The sequence below is a fragment of the Mustela putorius genome, unplaced genomic scaffold (genome assembly GCF_011764305.1).
Source record: "Mustela putorius furo isolate JIRA1106 unplaced genomic scaffold, ASM1176430v1.1 tig00000992_pilon_pilon_pilon, whole genome shotgun sequence".
NCBI classification, from domain to species: Eukaryota; Metazoa; Chordata; class Mammalia; order Carnivora; family Mustelidae; genus Mustela; species Mustela putorius.
Window position 1 is genome coordinate 2,717,471 of NW_025421526.1, and position 17,697 is coordinate 2,735,167.

General features: G+C 37.5%; 1 protein-coding gene across 9 annotated transcripts in view; it reads left to right on the forward strand.

The window, feature by feature from the left end:
* PMS1 (PMS1 homolog 1, mismatch repair system component) overlaps positions 1-17,697 on the forward strand; it is an 85,189-nt gene that overhangs the window by 14,994 nt on the left and 52,498 nt on the right. For 8 of the 9 annotated variants that reach the window (XR_006608507.1, XM_045086474.1, XM_004763369.3 and 5 more), the window contains 3 exons: positions 1,346-1,528; positions 10,252-10,354; positions 15,787-15,950. Coding sequence is in view for 8 of the 9 variants with exons in the window: in XM_045086474.1 (XP_044942409.1) it covers positions 1,346-1,528; positions 10,252-10,354; positions 15,787-15,950 (450 nt within the window). In the remaining variant the exon portion in view is untranslated. The remainder of the gene's footprint in view (positions 1-1,345; positions 1,529-10,251; positions 10,355-15,786; positions 15,951-17,697) is intronic. The other variant, XM_013061854.2, reaches the window with a different exon arrangement.

The following is a 17,697-nucleotide window of genomic DNA, read 5'->3' on the forward strand; positions in this document are numbered from 1 at the left end:
TCTTGATATTTATCAGTTCCTGTTTTGTAGAGTTTTAAACTATATTATTTTGCTTTATACAGTTAAGACCTGTTTTATTATGATTACGTATAATAATAATTGTCCTGACTAGAAATATTTTCATAATTAATTACAGTTGATATAATTTAAAAATTTAAACAAATCTTTGTGTTATTTTACTCAGATGCTTGGACTTCTTATTTGTATTGCAAGATTTGTGTTTCTGTAGCTAATGATTTTTCTATAAAATGAAGCTGCCAGGGGCACCTGGGTGGCTCAGTGGCTTAAAGCCTCTGCCTTCTGCTCAGGTCATGATCTCAGGGTCCTGGGATGGAGCCCTACATCAGACACTCTGCTCAGCAGGGAGCCTGCTTCCTCCTCTCTCTCTGCCTGCCTCTCTGCCTACTTGTGATCTCTGTCTGCCAAATAAATAAATAAATAAAATCTTAAATAAATAAATAAAATCTTAAAAAAAAAAAAATGAAGCTGCCAGAATGTTTCCAGGATGTTAATTTTTTGATTGAGAGAGAGAGATGAGGAACTAAATCTTAGGTAAGATTTCAATCAGACTTCATTACCTTGCATATCTAATTGACCTAAAAAGTACTGACACACAGAATTATATAAATTTAGGTTTTTGTTGGTTATTATTTTTAAATAAGGTCTTTGTAATTATAAGAAGATCTCTATAGGAATTTAGATTTTGTTTTTTGTGTGTATTCATACTAGTATTAGATTAGGAACACTAGACTATGAGTTGAGTTTGGGGGTTTTTTGCCCTCATTTTTCAAATGAAGACCTCACAGAGATTGCCAAATTAGTGTATTAGCATCTTTCTGTTCTCCGTTTGCAAAAAGAACTTCAGAAAGTCATTATGTGGTAAATGTTATTAAAGGGAGAAAGTATTAAAGTCAGGATGAATAATGTTAATTGCTAGACTCTTTAGTGGGTAGAACCAGCTGCTGACGGTGATTGTATTCTGTTTTGGGTTTTTTTTTTTTTTTTTTGAGAGAGTATATGTGCAAAAGTATATATAATTTAGTAGAATTTTCTTAGTGAAGTTTAAATGTGAATTTAAACACAAGTATCCATGATGCTGAAACAATTCAAGGGAGCCTTAAAGATTAGACTGACCTTCTTTTTTTATCGTTGAATCTGAGACCAGGGAAAACAAGGGACTTGCCCATTGTATCATAGTTAGGAATTAATAGAGTTAAGAATTTGAACTCTTACTTTCTTAATATTAAGTTTCCATAAAAAAATAAATGACACGATTGTTTCTCTTGTGTTTCTTGTGGGTAACAGTTGACTGCCTTTATATACTAAAAATAGTCTCTTTTTATAGGAGAACTATGGATTTGATAAAATTGAGGTACGAGACAATGGTGAGGGTATCAAGGCCATTGATGCACCTGTCATGGCAGTGAAATACTATACTTCAAAAATAAATAGTCATGAAGATCTTGAAAATTTGACAACTTATGGTTTTCGTGGAGAAGCCTTGGGATCAATTTGTTGTGTAGCTGAGGTAAGGTAATATATATTGACCTCTCTAGTGATTTCATAATCACAGAGTGATAGCATTAAGAGAAAATGAATGGAGGTTTTGGCAAAAAGTATGGACTTTTTTTATTGTGGTAGAATATACATAACATAAAATGTATAATTTAATCCCTTTTTTTCCATTTTTTTAATTGTGTTCTGTTAGTAACATACAGTACATCATTAGTTTTTGATGTAGTGTTCCACGATTCAATGTTTGCTTCTAACACCCAATGATCCACGCGATACATGCCCTCCTTAGTACCCGGGCTCACCCATTTTCCTACACCGCTCCCCTCTAAAACTGTCAGTTTCTTTCTCGGAGTCCATAGTCTCATGGTTCGTCTCCCCTTCCAGTTTCCCCTGCTTCATTTTTCCCTTCCTTCTAATGTCCTCCATGCTATTCATTATGTTCCACTTTTTTTTTTTCTTTAAAGATTTGGGGCTCCTGGGTGGCTCAGTGGGTTAAGCCCCTGCCTTCAGCTTGGGTCATGATCTCAGGGTCTTGGGATTGAGGCCTGCATCGGGCTGTCTGCTCAGCAGGGAGCCTGCTTCCCGCCCCCCCACACCCGCCCTCGCCCCACACCCGCCCTCTGCCTATTTGTGATCTCTCTGTCAAATTAAAAAAAAATCTTAAAAGATTTTATTTATTTATTTGACAGAGAGAGAGAGAGAGAAAGAATACAAGCAGGGGGAGCAGCAGGCAGAGGGAGAGGGAGAAGCAAGCTGCTCCACATGGTGCAGGAAGGCTGATGTGGGGCTCGAGCCCAGGACACTAGCATCATGACCTGAGCTGAAGGCAGCTGCTTAACCAACTGAGCTCCCAGGTGCCCCTTAACTTGACTTACTCTAAACCCTAGCTGGTCAGAGGCGGATTGGGTTTGAGAACTTTGCTCTCCTGACCCTGGTTATGGTGCTTTCAGTGTTTATAAACCCTTCAGTTCAGAGCCTGACCAACTTTTTTGCATAGTACCAATTACATTTCACTGCCTCTGCATTGGATTTCATAACTAGTTTGTGTCAAAGCCTGTCTAGAACCTTGATTTAGTAGTGTTTGATCACACTGCTGTGTACTAGTTTCTTTGTGCTGTACTATATTATTCTGTGTATTGGGCTGTATTTTATAGTGTGATAGTCTCTGTGTCCTGTGTGTGTCCACTGGCTGTGTATCCCTGCATTTGTGCTCTGCTGGCCATCTCTACTTGGGTGAGAATGCTCAGGTACAATCAAATGATAGAACTTTACGTTTCAGAAAAGTGGCATGTACACGAGATACTGTTACTTTTCATCCATTCTCACAGCAGTCATATATGTATATCTCCATGCTTACTGTGGTCTTCCCTCTTTCATTCTGCTCTTAAAGTGCTGGGAGCTCCAGTGGTGCAATCGGTTAGCGCGCGGTACTTATACTGCTCTTAAAGTGCTGGCATGGTATAGGTCTTCTCCATTTTTTTGTGAAAAGAGCCCCTGCTCAGTATTCACTTTTGTCTTTTGGAGCTCTGTGAGGTGATGCCGAAGTAACAAAGAAAAATTGTGGTTGGGGAAGGAGCTGGTCTTAAAAGTGGGAGAGTTTGATATTCTACTACAGAGGTAGACTAGGGGCCCTTGTGTGTTAGAATACAGACGGCTAGGGGCCCGTGGGTGGCTCAGTTGCTTAAGCGTCTGACTCGTAATTTTGGCTCAGATTGTACTCTCGCTGTTGTGATATGGATCCCATTGTTTGCTGGGTTTGGTGCTGAGCTGGGAGTCTGCTTCAGATTTTCTCTTCCCTCCCCTCACCCCTGCCCCCCACTCGCATACACACCTTTTTTCTCTCTCTCAAATAAATAAATAAAAAGAAGAATCCAGATGTTATTGCTAAAGTAGGAAAAGCCTTGTCCTTAAGTGCATTCTGCTTAAAACCTCTATTCAAAATCTTGCATACCCCTTGCTTTCTGTGCTTCCGTATCCGTCCCAGCACTTGCTTTATTTAGAGTTCACCGAGTCTCCAAATAGATTTTAGGGAAGAGCAAGTAGAGGGTACAGCTCACTGGGCATTGCCCATCTTTCTCCCTAGAGACCATATCTGGGAACCTACAGCCCTGGCATCTTGCAGAAAGTGTGTTTTTTAAGTGGGTTCAGATTTATACCAGGGAACCTCTGAAACTCCCAGTACTAGCACATACTATTGTTTGAACTCCTGGTAGCTATTTTAGAAATAATATAATTTATTTTTTTTAAGATTTTATTTATTTACTGACAGAGAGGGAAAGAGAGGGAGGAAGTATAAGCAGGCAGAGTGGCAGGCAGAAACAGTCTTCTTGCTGAGCAGAGAGGCTCACATGGGACTCGATCCCAGAACTCTGGGATCATGACTTGAGCTACAGGCCCAAAAGCTTAACCAACTGAGCCACGCTGGTGTCCCAGAAATCATGTATTTCTTTTTTTGTTTGAGAACACAATTATTTGATTTTTTTTTTTTTAGCTGCTGTCCAAACTTGTTAGTTTTTTGGGTTTTTTTAAGATTTTATTTACCTAACAGAGAGAGAGAGCGCGCGCACAAGTAGGCAGAGCAGCAGGCAGAGGGAGAGGGAGAAGGAGGCTCCCTGCTCAGCGGGGAGCCTGATGTGGGACTTGATCCCAGGACCATGGGATCCTTACCTGAGCTAGAGGCAGACGCTTAACCATCTGAGCCACCCAGGCACCTCTGAACTTGGTAGTCTTTAAGGTATATTTTGGCAAAGTATTGTTAAATAATGTAAAATTTAGCATTTCTGGGTTTTCAGAAATTAATTTGTGAATTTTAGTGTAGTTGACACTCTAGTTTCAGTTACACAACTTAGTGATTTGACAAGTTTATACATTATGCCGTCTTCACTACAACTGTAGCCAACGTGTCTTGATATATCACTATTACATTGTTGATTACATTCCTCTATGCTGTGCCTCTTGGGTCCCATGACTTATTCAGTCCATATCATTGGAAACCGGTACTCCTTTTATTCAGAGGTGGACTCTAAGGGAAAACCCACAAATGAATAAACAAACAACAAGTCATTTCTGTATTTTCTATAAGATGTATGTAACCTTTCAGAACTGAAATTGGTTATTATCAGCTTTGTCTACTAGGTGGCAGCACTATACTTAGTCTTTTTAAAATACATGGCAATGAGCCATGTGATTTATCCAAATCTTTACTGTAGTTCTGATTTTAAATGGCAGTTTTGCAAGTCTCTGTCTAGTGGTACTCTATTTTGTTTCTTTATTTGACTACTTAAGCCCAGTTGATATCCAAGTTTATCATTTTGTCTTTTGTTTTATTTTTGAGGCATTTGAATGCCTTGAGTATAAATACTTAAAATAATTTATCAGAATTACTGGAGGAATAAAGGAATTGTCAGACTACCAGGATACTATAAGACTGTAAACTTCTTAAAAATTATATTCAGTTTACACATTGTAAAGTCAAATGTTTATCTTACAAAACATTACCAGCATTTTATGTAATCTCTTTTCTTGTAAATCTTTGGGAAAACCACACATAGATAGATACATGTGTGCATATTTTACGTATGTGGACTCAAGGTCAAGATATACACCATAATCAGCACCCCTGAAGGTGTTCTCCTGCTCCCTCCCACTAGGTAACAGCTATTCTGACCTCTATCAGTATAGATTAGTTCTGCCTGTTCTTGAACTTGATGTAAATGAAGTCTTAACAATATGTATCTTTTCGTCACAGATTTGGGTTGATGATTTGGGTTTGCTTGTTTCTGAAAGCTAAAGCATCATCAAAAATCTAGATTCAGAAGGGATCCTGGTAGGACCCCGGTTCACTGCCAGATCCCCATCATTAGGACGGAGTCCATTCCCCTAGCTCCCTGGTATTGGCACTGAAGCTCAAAACAGAGTCTCTCTCTGAAGACTGCCCTTACCTCAGCTGAACAGGGCAACCTGCATCCAATGACTGACTAAAGAGGGATTATAGATGTTCTATTCCAATTCAGAGCAACTCTGCCATGCTATCTCTGGGCCAAAGTGACCCTCCAGGGTCAGCCACATCCTTGTTTGTGACTGCAGAGCCCTATGTCTCTTTCTGCTCTGCCATCACAAGTGATCATCTCGGGAGCACTCACAGTGAGCTTCCTGCTCCCCAGTGTCCCTCTCGATCTGTGGTACGGGTGAGCCACCAAAAAATTTAGATCTCCTGTGGTTCTGTCTCATATGACTGATGAAGCCAAATGCCAGGTTTTCTTACTCCAACTTTGAAACATAGTCTAATAAACAGTCAGCTACTATTTAACTATCTGTTGTATGCAGGGTGCTGTGCTAAGTAGTTTACTTTAGAAGAACTGTGCCCAGGGCAGTAAATGGAATATGAAAATTGTGACCTATTTAGGGACATATAATGTGTCCATGGCAAAGCCAAGAATTCAGTTCCAATATCATGTCTCCTAGTACTGAGTTTACCACAGTAGCTCATGCTGCCTTCTTACTAGTATGATTGGAGAGATATTAGTTTAAAAATACCTCGTACTGGGGCGCCTGGGTGGCTCAGTGGGTTAAAGCCTCTGCCTTCGGCTCGGGTCGTGATCTCAGGGTCCTGGGATCGAGCCCCGCGTCGGGCTCTCTGTTCAGCGGGGAGCCTGCTTCCTCCTGCCTCTCTGCCTACTTGTGATCTCTGTCTGTCAAATAAAAAAAAATAAAAAAAATAAAAAATAAATAAAAATACCTCGTACTAAAATAGTGAATATAATATACTCAGGCCTGCAGCCGTAAGCTCAGTAGATGATATCAAGGAGTAGTCAAGTTGGAACTTATGTGGGAGGATTCTGAATAGTGTTTCAGAAATACAGAAACTAATATATGCTTGTTAAGGTCAATTAGATTTAAAAAATTTTATTGAGGAATTATAGTTATTAATAAGTGCTTTTTGGGGAGGAAAGATCACTTTTTAAATTTAATGAATATTCTTCACTCAGAACTGAAATTTCACGTATAGACATCACGTATTTGTTTTAAAGGCTCTAATTTATTTTGAAAATCTTCGGGCAGAGAGTACTTTTTTTTAAGTGGTTACTTGTGCTGGGTAGTATTCTGCTCCATGAAGTTCTTTGTGTGTATTTTTTTGATGGGATAACATGATATGTGGTTCTTTTTTTTTAAATTTCAATTAACCGCCAACATTAGTTTCAGATAGAGTGTTCAGTGATTCTTCAGTGGCCCGTAACGCCCAGGGCTCCTCATTTCATGTGTCCTTAATGCCGGTCCCCCAGTTACCCCATCCCCCGACCGACCTCCCTCTCCGCAGTCCTCGGTTTGTTTCCAAGAATCCGGAGTCTCTCTTGGTTTGTCTCCCTCTCTGATTTCTACGTTCAGTTTTCTCTCCCTTCCCTTATGATCGTCTGCACTATTTCTAGGTTCATTTTTGTTTTACATTTCATTAAACCTCATGGCTTAAAGGGGGGCAGAATCGGAAGCTATATGATTCTGTTTTGAATATGAAAGTTGGGACTTCTTAATTGTGGGCCCTCTTATCTAAAAGAGAGGAGGAAGCCCCAGAATCATTTTGATAATTCCCTCCCTCCTGTTCCATACTGTAGGATACATCCTGTGTTCTTTAAAGCCATGGTTGATAGAGCTTTCATTGGAATAGACACAGGAATTTTTGAAGCAGCGGGGTATCCTGGTTTCTAAGGAATTTTTGAAGCAGCGGGGTATGCTCCTTTAAGTGCAGCCTCCTCACAGGTAATGGAACTCTCGAAAAGGAGAGAAGTCAGAGCCAAGATTTCCCTGTTGTTAGTCTCCCAGAGTGAATTATCCGGCAGAAGTTCTGACGTCAGAGCTCTTGTATTAGTGTAAACTCTGCCAGGTGGGCATATTCACACCCAGAAAGGAAAAGGCATTTCAGTGATCCAGGCAAAGCTGATATTTCTCCTGAATCATGAAGGCCATTTGCCTTAGTTTTCAGACTCCTGTTTCCTGTGTCAAAGTATTCATCCAAAAGTCAGCAAAAAAAATAACACAATTTTAACAAAATTATCTTAAATGAATTTTTGCCAAGAGAGGTTTTTTGTTTGTTTGTTTTGGTTTTGCATGAATTAAGAGGACATATCCTAAGTTTTAAATTTTAGTTTTATCTAAAATATTGAGAAACATTATGCTTATTTAAAGTTTAAATGCTTTTATGTAATTTAACTTTTTGTTAGTATTATAGTTCCCTTGAAACTCAATAATTGGACTCAAAAGTCAGTTTTTAATAACATAGCTAATATAACCTATAAGGTTCTCTGAGAACTTTAAAATAAACTTTTAAAAATTCTTAAAATAAATTTATTTAGTTCTTCTTTTGACACTGCTAGATTCATTGTGCCACAGTTCATTAACATCTCTAGTAAGAAGCACAAGTAATAGTTTGTAATGTTAGAGATGCATCCGATGGTAGAGTTACTAAGGGTTCAAATTTGTTAGCTCCTGCAGAGCAAACACATTCTAAGCTTGTGCCTAGTCCAAAAAAAGGTTTCCTGCCCAGGACACAGGGTCATATGATGAAATGAACTCTTGAAATACAATTCCTTCCTCTGAGGAACACATTGTATTTCATGAATCTGTGAAACATGCTTATGTGTTATCCTTCGCGGCCTTTCACGTTCTAATTTTAAAAGAATTTAACATTCTAAAATAATATTGTATTCTTTTTTTTTTTTTTTTTTTTTTTACTTTAATGCAACTATTACAATGGGACCAGTGAGGTCCTGTTTTGATTTTTAGCATATCAGTTTATTCATCTAGGCTAGAGTGTATTTACTGTTAACTAATACGTTTAAAGAATGAACAAGTTAATAACTATGAAATGCTTTGTAAGTAGTCAAGACAAATACCCATGTAACTTTGTAAAGTAGCATCATCTTCATCTTATCATTGCCTTCCTCTTGATGATGGTAGAGTAATCATTTATTCAAGGCCATCTAACCAAGCCACTGGCATAGTTAGTACTAGAACTCAGAGTTCAGGGCTACTTTTGCTCAATGACTCCAACTTCAGGCTAGGTGGTTATCTCTTTGGAGAATAGAAGTAGAATTTAGTTGAACTTAGCATTTTTGAGAAGGGGTTGATTAAATTTAGAATTATTTTTAAAGGGACAATCATAAAGTAGTTAAATTAGACTCAGGAAAGAAATTTTTTGTACTCTTTGTTTTAAACTTTGTTAGAAAAAATCATTACTGGATAGAATAGAATTGGGATGGAGCAGGGAAGATTAAGGTCAGTTATCAGGAAAAGTTTCAAAATTATGCAACCTTTGAACCATGGAATATATTTTTGGAAGAAGTAGAAAAATCACTTAAGATTATATAGATGCTCACAACTTTATGTTAGGTGCAGCTTTTTTGAGGAACAGTTATTATGGAAATGGCAGCTTGAGGCAATGCCCCTGGTAAAGATTTGAGGGACATTACCCCTAGAGAGAATATAATAGATTCTACTAGTATTATGAGCTAGAGAAGCCATTTTTGGGGTGACTGCTATTTCCTGCATGGTACCCATGTGTTCTGTAGCCATATGTAAGTTAGTGCATGCTTAGAACAGGCAGGTAGAACCATCAAATCCAGTGTAGATCCACCTGAATTTAGATGAGTTCCAGCAGTGGAGCTAATGTTTACGGCTTCTTCCTGATTTACGTAGTTGGCTCTGCTGAGTCCAAGAATGGCCAAGAAAGATTGCTCCAGCTTTGTGTCATCATTGCTCACAAAATGTGTGAGGAGGCCACCCATTTCTGAAACCACTGTGCTTTGCTAGGACATCCCCACTCTCCAACTACGATATTTTCTGATATGGAATGCTTTACTATTGTTATAGTCTCCCACTCATCTCAAAAAATAGATAATGCAGGCTTTTTTTTTTTAATAGATTTATTTATTTGAGAGAGAGATATGAAGAAAGAGCACAGGCAGGGTTGGGTAGGGGGCTGAGGGAGAGGAATGGTCAGACTCCCAGCTGATGAGGAAGCCTGTCGCTCATCTAGGAATCAGCTAAAGACAGGCTTACCCAGCTGAGCCACCCAGGCACCCTGAATGCAGATACTCTTAAATTCTTATTTCTGTCCTGACATCTAAGGAAATATATTCATTGTCAGTAAAATACTTTCTTATACATACATGCCTTAATGCTAAAGTATTTTTCAATTAATAGAAAATTTACCTTTAAATAGTTGTTTTTAAGAAAAATTGTGCATAAATATATGTGTATGATTTATATTTTTTTATTCCTGAACCATTAGCTTAAAAGAAGTGTAGTTTTATACAGAATATAAAAGGGGAGGGAATTACCATTTTACAAAAGGATTTTTCACATTACCAACAAATTTATGGGACTTGTCTTTTAAAAAGTAAGTTTCCCTAATGCAATCAAAATATTGGTTTTACAGATGTAAGTTATATAACACAAATAGCCGTATCAGATATACTGATTTGTGTATGAGTATTTTAATTAAAGTTAAATACTCAAACATCAGTGATTTGCCCTCGAAAAAAATGTTAGCCTATTATTAATATAATTCTAAGGGAATAATACAAGAGAAGTGATCATAAGAGATTAGCAAGTATAAAACTTTTTTCAATCTTAAGTAAATTTATAGTTATTTTAAATTTGATTTGATAATGAGGATAATGAGTCCACTGCAGGATCTAAAATAATAATTTTATTAGTGTTTTTTTTTTTTTAATATTCCAGGTTTTAATTACTACAAGGACAGCTTCTGATAATTTTAGCACCCAGTATGTTTTAGATGGCAGCGGCCACATAATTTCTCAAAAACCTTCACATCTTGGTCAAGGTAAGAGAGTAGCTTTGTATCTTTGCCTTTCTTGTCTTTTTTTAGAACATTGTTACCCCTTAAATTCAAATGTGCTGCTTCAGGTTTGGTTATGTGATAGTCTACTTTACTTCCAAGTGAATATTTAACCCTTTTTTTAGTCATCATTTCTTAAATACTTAGAATTGTTCTCAAAAGGGACTGTGTAAAAGCCTTAGGACAAAATATGGATTAGTCACCCTTCTGTAAAACTGTAAGAACAATGTTACTATTGTTGCATCACTAGTGTGTTCTTTGTATGTGAAGAACGATAGTTTATTGAAATGCGTAAAACATTATTGATTTGGCAATCAGGGTAATAAACCATACCATATCAAAATGCTATGATTAAATAAATAATAAAAATATATTTATTTATGGAAAACTTCGTATGTATGTGCAAGTAAATGGAATAGTGTACCCACACCGTTGGTGGGAATGCAAGTTGGTGCAGCCACTTTGGAAAACAGTGTGGAGATTCCTCAAGAAATTAAAAATAGAACTTCCCTATGACCCTGCAATTACACTCCTGGGCATTTACCCCAAAGATCCAGATGTAGTGACAAGAAGGGCCATCTATACCCCAATGTTTATAGCAGCAATGGCCATGGTCGCCCAACTGTGGAAAGAACCAAGATGCCCTTCAAGGGACGAATGGATAAGGAAGATGTGGTCCATATACACTATGGAGTATGATGCCTCCATCAGAAAAGATGAATACCCAACTTTTGTAGCAACATGGACGGGACTGGAAGAGATTATGCTGAGTGAAATAAGTCAAGCAGAGAGAGTCAATTATCATATGGTTTCACTTATTTGTGGAGCATAACAAATATCATGGAGGACAAGGGGTGTTAGAGAGGAGAAGGGAGTTGAGGGAAATTGGAAGGGGAGGTGAATCATGAGAGACTATGGACTCTGAAAAACAATCTGAGGGTTTTGAAGGGGCGGGGGGTGGGAGGTTGGGGGAACCAGGTGGTGGGTATTAGGGCACAGATTGCATGGAGCACTGGGTGTGGTGCAAAAACAATGAATACTGTTACGCTGAAAAGAAATTAAAAAAAAAAATAGTGATTCTTTTTATGTACTGAAGGTTAGGAAAGAGAAGGCTTGCTTTTTTTTTTTTAGTATGGTCTAGTTCTAGAAATGCTCTGACTCCCAATTTTTAGGAGTTCAGATTAAGAAACCATTAGGAGATTTTTGTGTGGCTGTTCAGTAGAGTACTTTGAAGTAATCTAGTCACATTTTAAAACTTAAATGTATTTATTTTTATCTTAGTAGTAGCCAGTCTAATCTGGATGGCCTGTTGCTCTGTATCACTCATTCTTCTCATACTTTCCTATGTCCATCTCCATGGGAAGTATGAAATAGCAGTACTTAAATGTGGAGTCCCTCTGATCTTTGCCCATTTGCTGATTGATTTTTCTTTTTTTGCTGACCTAGTCTTCTACTTTCACTGAGACTAAGTATGCATATTAAAGAATTTCTGTGGTCAATAAATGAGCCTTACTTTCTTTTGCAGTATTCCTCTTAAGAAACTATACTTGAAACTAGTAATTGCCTTTCATCATTCATTTTTATCTCCTAATTATAGCTGGCCGGCTAGGAAGGCAATAAAGAATCAAGCTCTTAGTTTCAAATTGCTGTAGATGGACATTTTATAGAAATCTGCAAATACTTTTAAAAGCCTTTTCCATTTATGTTGCCCAGTGCTGATAGTTTTTGAGTGGTTGAATCACAGACTCACATTTCACTACCAGCTGTCATTCAACTTCCATTTAAATATTTTCTGTGTAAGATAAAACTACAGTACAGCCATCTTAACTAATACCTATGCATTTAGGGTTCTTGTAGATTAATTTCTGTAGTGGTGTGAACATCCTTGCTTAGCAGTTACTCCTCGTGTCATCTGATAGATCAGATAATGATACCTGTAGACAACCTAACTGTAGATGCAGGCACAGCTCACTGCAAAATCTTTTTGAGGCATTGGAAAATTTGTTACCCTTAAAAAAAACACATTTAAAATGTTTAAAAATAGTTGACTGGAGATTCTAGTTCTGGGTTTTTTGGGTGTACGTATTTGTTTTATGGATTAAGTTAGCCATTTAAAATGATATGTGTGCTTAATAGTATGTCATTTTAAATTACCCTTCTGGTCACTTCTATTTTGAGACATTTTAAAAGTTAACAAATGTAAAAATAAGTCCCCAGCTTTTAAATCATTTTTACCAATAACTTATTAAATTACTTGTTTTAATCCTATCTTTTTTCTCTCATCACTTCTGTTTTCTTTACCCTAATCAGTATAAGCTTTCTAAATTGATTTACCCTCCTGGACAAGTTCTTTTAATACCTCCTAGTACTTCTGCCTTAGGAATTTCTCAGATATCAAAAGTAGTATATTTAAAGTAATCAAGGTAGTTCCTTTCCTTACCCTGTTATTAGAGTAGAGCATCGTGTTCTTTGTAAATCCCTGCTAGGTATGATTGTGCATGCATTGAAAGATTTTATTCATCTGGAGAATGAAACTTTGTCATTAACCAGTTTAAGAAAGGTTTCATATATTCAAGCAACCATACATCTTTGCATTAGGAATATAAATAGCTGCCTTTATAAATGGCATAACATAGGGTCATGTAAAAATATAACAGGGAGCCATACTATAGGACTGCAATTTAATTCTGGTGTTTGTAGAATGTGCTAAAGTTAGAGAGGTGAGCAGTTCTCTTGTAAAATATGATAGTATACTAGGGCCTCCTCCCTGTTGGCCAGTATCACTTGGTACTTTTCTTAAGGGTACACATTTCATTTAGAATCAGCAAAGTTTTCCATCATTAAGTTTTACACAAACATACAGTCTTGGCTTATTGATAATTCTTATTTTGCTCTAAGAGAGCATTTTTATCTGCTGAAGCAATAATTTATCAAGATACGTATTAATTACAGTGTGATCTTTCATGTATAACAAATTTAAAAAGCAACAGATATCTTTTCTTTTCAAAAATACATTTATATTTGACTTTATTGATTTTCGTCTGCCCTTCTTCTCACCATCTGTCCACAGCTACAGTATATGCCATTGCACCTGTCACAGCTAGTGGAGAACACAGATGAGTTAAAGGGACTCACAAAGTAGAAGGGAACAGAGATGACTAGAAAGGTAGTGGCAGTAAATAGAAGCCACCAGTTGCCTAGAGGAAGGTGATGGAGTTGTTCAGAGAAGTTATCATTTGAGTTTGAAGATGGAAGGTGAGAAGGGGTGGGAGTTTAACCTTGCAGCAAGAGAGGAATGATGAAGGAAAAGAGCACATACCTTTAAAAACTTGTATTTTTTTTTTCAATCCACTGGAGAACTATGCCATAAAATAGACAAATACCGTATGACTTCAGTCATATGTACAATTCAAGAAACAAAACAGATGAACATAGAGGGGAAAAAGAGAGAGGCAAACCATAAAACAGATTCTTAACTACACAAAGCAAACTGAGGGTTGTTGGAGGGGAGGTGGGTACGTGGTTGAGTTAAATACGTGATGGCTATTAAAGAGGGAATGTGGGGGCGCCTGGGCGGCTCAGTGGCTTAAGCCACTGCCTTCAGCTCAGGTCATGATCCTGGAGTTCTGGGATCGAGTTCCACATCAGGCTCCCAGCTCCTTGGGGGGTCTGCTTCTCCCTTCTCATGCTCTCTCTCCCTCTCTCAAATAAATAAATAAAATCTTTAAAGAGGGAATGTGTTGTGACGAGCACCGGGTTTCATATGTAAGTGATGAATCACTAAATCTTACACCTGAAACTAATATTACACTGTATGTTAACTAACTGGAATTTAAATGAAAACTTGGGGCAGTGGGGAAAGAAGTTAAATGAACTAAGTTCAAGAGAAAGATACCCCTTCCTAGACAAGAAGAGACTAGTGGCTCCTTGCATCCATGGGAGCATTAACTGAATCTGGAGGCATAGGTGCTCTCTGTTGTGGATAGGGATCTTTTATGGACCTAGAAGAAACCAGCTGAATTTTACCAGCCATGTATGAACTGACATGACCGATGGGAGGAAGGGATCCTCAAATACAGCTGGTTCACCCTGGATGCCAAATCTCATCAGGACTTCCGCTGAGTAGGCAGTGATAAAGAAAGTGGGGACTGAGATCGACAAAGATCTTAAAGTCTCGCAGTGCTTAGATCCCAGAGCCTTGCTGGAGGAGAAGACCTAATTCCATCCTTAACGACATTTGAAACTAGAAGTGAACTGGAGCTAAATAAAGGGACAGCTCAGCTCCAACCCAGATACATTCCTAATTATATTGAAGAGATCCTCTCATCACTCTAGCTGCTTGACAGAGGAAATGAAGTGCCTTCTCTGAGGGAAAATAATATCTACTTCAGTATTTATTTTTGTATGCAATATCTGGCAAAAACAAAAATATTGAGAAACATAAAATGGGATCTATAATCAAGAGAAAAAAATAGTTAATATAAGCAAACACAAACATGACTTAGATGTATGAATTAGCAGAAAGGAACTTAAAACAACTGTGTTAAGGAGTTTAGAGGAAAAGATAGTCAAAGTTGGTAAAAAGGTAGAGAATTTCAGCAGAAAAATGGAACTCTAAAAGAACCAAGTGAAATTTCTAGAACTGAAAGTAAGAGTTTATACCTTTTCTATAGCCAACAGTGAGCCACTGAAACTTTTTAGGTAGAGGATGAATATTATGTTACTTAAAAAATTAACCAGAAGAACATTATAATACCATAAATTATATCTTATTATAACATGTCATCTTGAACTAAGTTTTGAAAGAAGGAAAAGGACTTCACATAGATTGGAGAGAGATTTTTAGGATAGAATAGATAGGCCTAGAAGACTTATGTAGTGAGAGGTAGAGGGAAGAATCAGTTAAAGCTAGAGTATGTGTCTTGGAAACTGTTGGGTGTCCATGTTCCATGAGAAAGAGAATAGCTATAAGTATCAGACTCAAAGAGGAAAATAATGAGTTCAGTTCTGGGTGTGGTTGGTTTGAGGTGGCTTTGGGACATCCACATGATGATAATTGAATAAGCTTTTATTATGTAACTTGAATACTGTAGGTCTCAGATAATATATCTTAGTCAATTCTAAGATGCATGTTTTGTCAAATTTTGACATCTCTGAAAACAGGCTGTGGCTTATAATTAATGGCCTCCCAGATTTGGACAAGAAGTTTTGTCTGTTAATTGGTGATTCATGTGTTGACTGCAGGGATAAAGAACAGTTCAGAATTTTTTTCTTGTAAAAACAACAAATGCTTTATGAGACCTAAAAAAGAGAATAGACACAAGTGCTGGAAGGGGTTAAATACTGGTGTGTATGGGTTTGAAGATCTCTGAAGTTCTTTTCACGTCTAGATGTGCTTTTCTCTTATCTGCCAACAGGTACAACTGTAACTGCTTTAAGATTGTTTAAGAATCTCCCGGTAAGAAAGCAGTTCTACTCAACTACTAAAAAATGTAAAGATGAAATTAAAAAGGTCCAGGATCTCCTCATAAGCTATGGTTTACTTAAGCCTGACTTACGGATTGTTTTTATACATAACAAGGTAAGCATTATTATGCTTTTTAAAAAGATTTTATTTATTTGTCAGCGAGAGAAAGAGACTGAGCAAGCGGTAGGAGTGGCAGGCAGAGGGAGAAGCAGGTCCCTGCTGAGCAGAGAACCCAATGTGGGACTTGATCCCAGGACTCTGAGATCATGACCTGAGCTGAAGGCAGACGCTTAACTGACTGAGCCACCCAGGTGTCCCCATTATTATGCTTCTGTAAGATTTTTTGGTATGTGGTATCATAAAGGGACAGTGTATTTTATCTAAATCAGATGTGTAAAGTCTTCTTGCAAAAAATTTATCCACATTTCTTTAGTTTTATCTTTATAAAAAGAGCGTCTTTACTTTCTTAACTGATATCTAAATGAAATCTGATTGAACCTTTCATTTCGTAATTACTGAAATCAGTGATTCTGCCAGGAGACATCCAAGAAGTGTTTTGTTTTGTTTTTAAGATTTTATTTATTTACTTGAGAGATAGAGAGCGTGAGAGCAGAGAGGGTCAGAGGGAGAAGCAGACTCAGTGCTGAGCAGGGAGCCCAATGTGGGACTCGATCCCGCGACTCCAGGACCATGACCTGAGCCAAAGGCAGTTGTCCAACCAAGCCACCCAGGCATCCCCAAGAAATGTTTGCGTCCTTCCTAAATATAAAGATGAGTAAGACATGTTTTCCTTTAAGGAGTTCACAATTTAATGATATTTTTCACCTTCTGTTATTGTTTTTTCTTTGGAGGAGATTTTTTTGTGTTTTGGTTTTTTTTTTTTAAGGAAGCTCTACCTCCTTTCCATTTTTCAAAGCAAGGCTGACTAAGAAACTCTTGTTGCTCAATGAGTCTTGGTGGGAAGAAAAGTTTATGTATTTTGTGATTATTTTCTTTTTCGTAAAGTTCCACATGTGCACTTGAAATAGTTAATGGAAGGAGAGCAGGACCACACAGCAGAATTATGGAAACCTCATGGGGAGTTGAGAGTTAACATTTATTGAGGGCCTGTGCAATGCTACAACATATCCTAAGTCCATTAAACTCCTATAATCCATAGCAACAACTAAGTGAGGTAGACATATTAACTTACGTTGTTCTCTAAACTGAACTCAAAGAGGTTGAAAACTTTATATTGCACAGCTATCAAATTGTTGAGATGGGATTTGAAACTTATCATGCCTAAAGAGTACAGGCTCCTTAGACCCTACTGTCTTGTTTTCCCATTTTAACACTATATTACATTTATATAATTCTGTTCCAGGTTTCAGAACACTCATAATAACTTTGTAAGTTAGACAGCAGTATCTCTTCTTTGTATGAGGAACCTGACACTCAGAGTAATCAAAGAAATTGTTCTATTTTAATAGCAATTAATAGTACTAGGTCAGAACCCTTTTTCATGCAGTTTTCTTTCTATTCTGTGTCTACTTGTTATTGAGATGATTCTGTATTACCAAGCTGTGATAGAATATTTATGATCAAAATCACTGATCATCCTAAAAAAAACAAAAAAGAAAGAAGAGCATTAAGATTAGTCAGCCACCTGTTCCTGGTACCGTAGGGCTCAACCACATGATACCTTGAGATCTCTTCCAGCTCTACCGTGCTGTGATTCCTCAGGATGTTGATAGATGGAGGCTCATCCAGCTAGTATAAATAACCCCATGACCTCTTGATCCAAGGGACAGTTAGCAATTAAAAGTTAAATGTACCCAAGTTAAAAAAAGATCAAGGACAGAAGAATCAGGAAGGGAAAGCA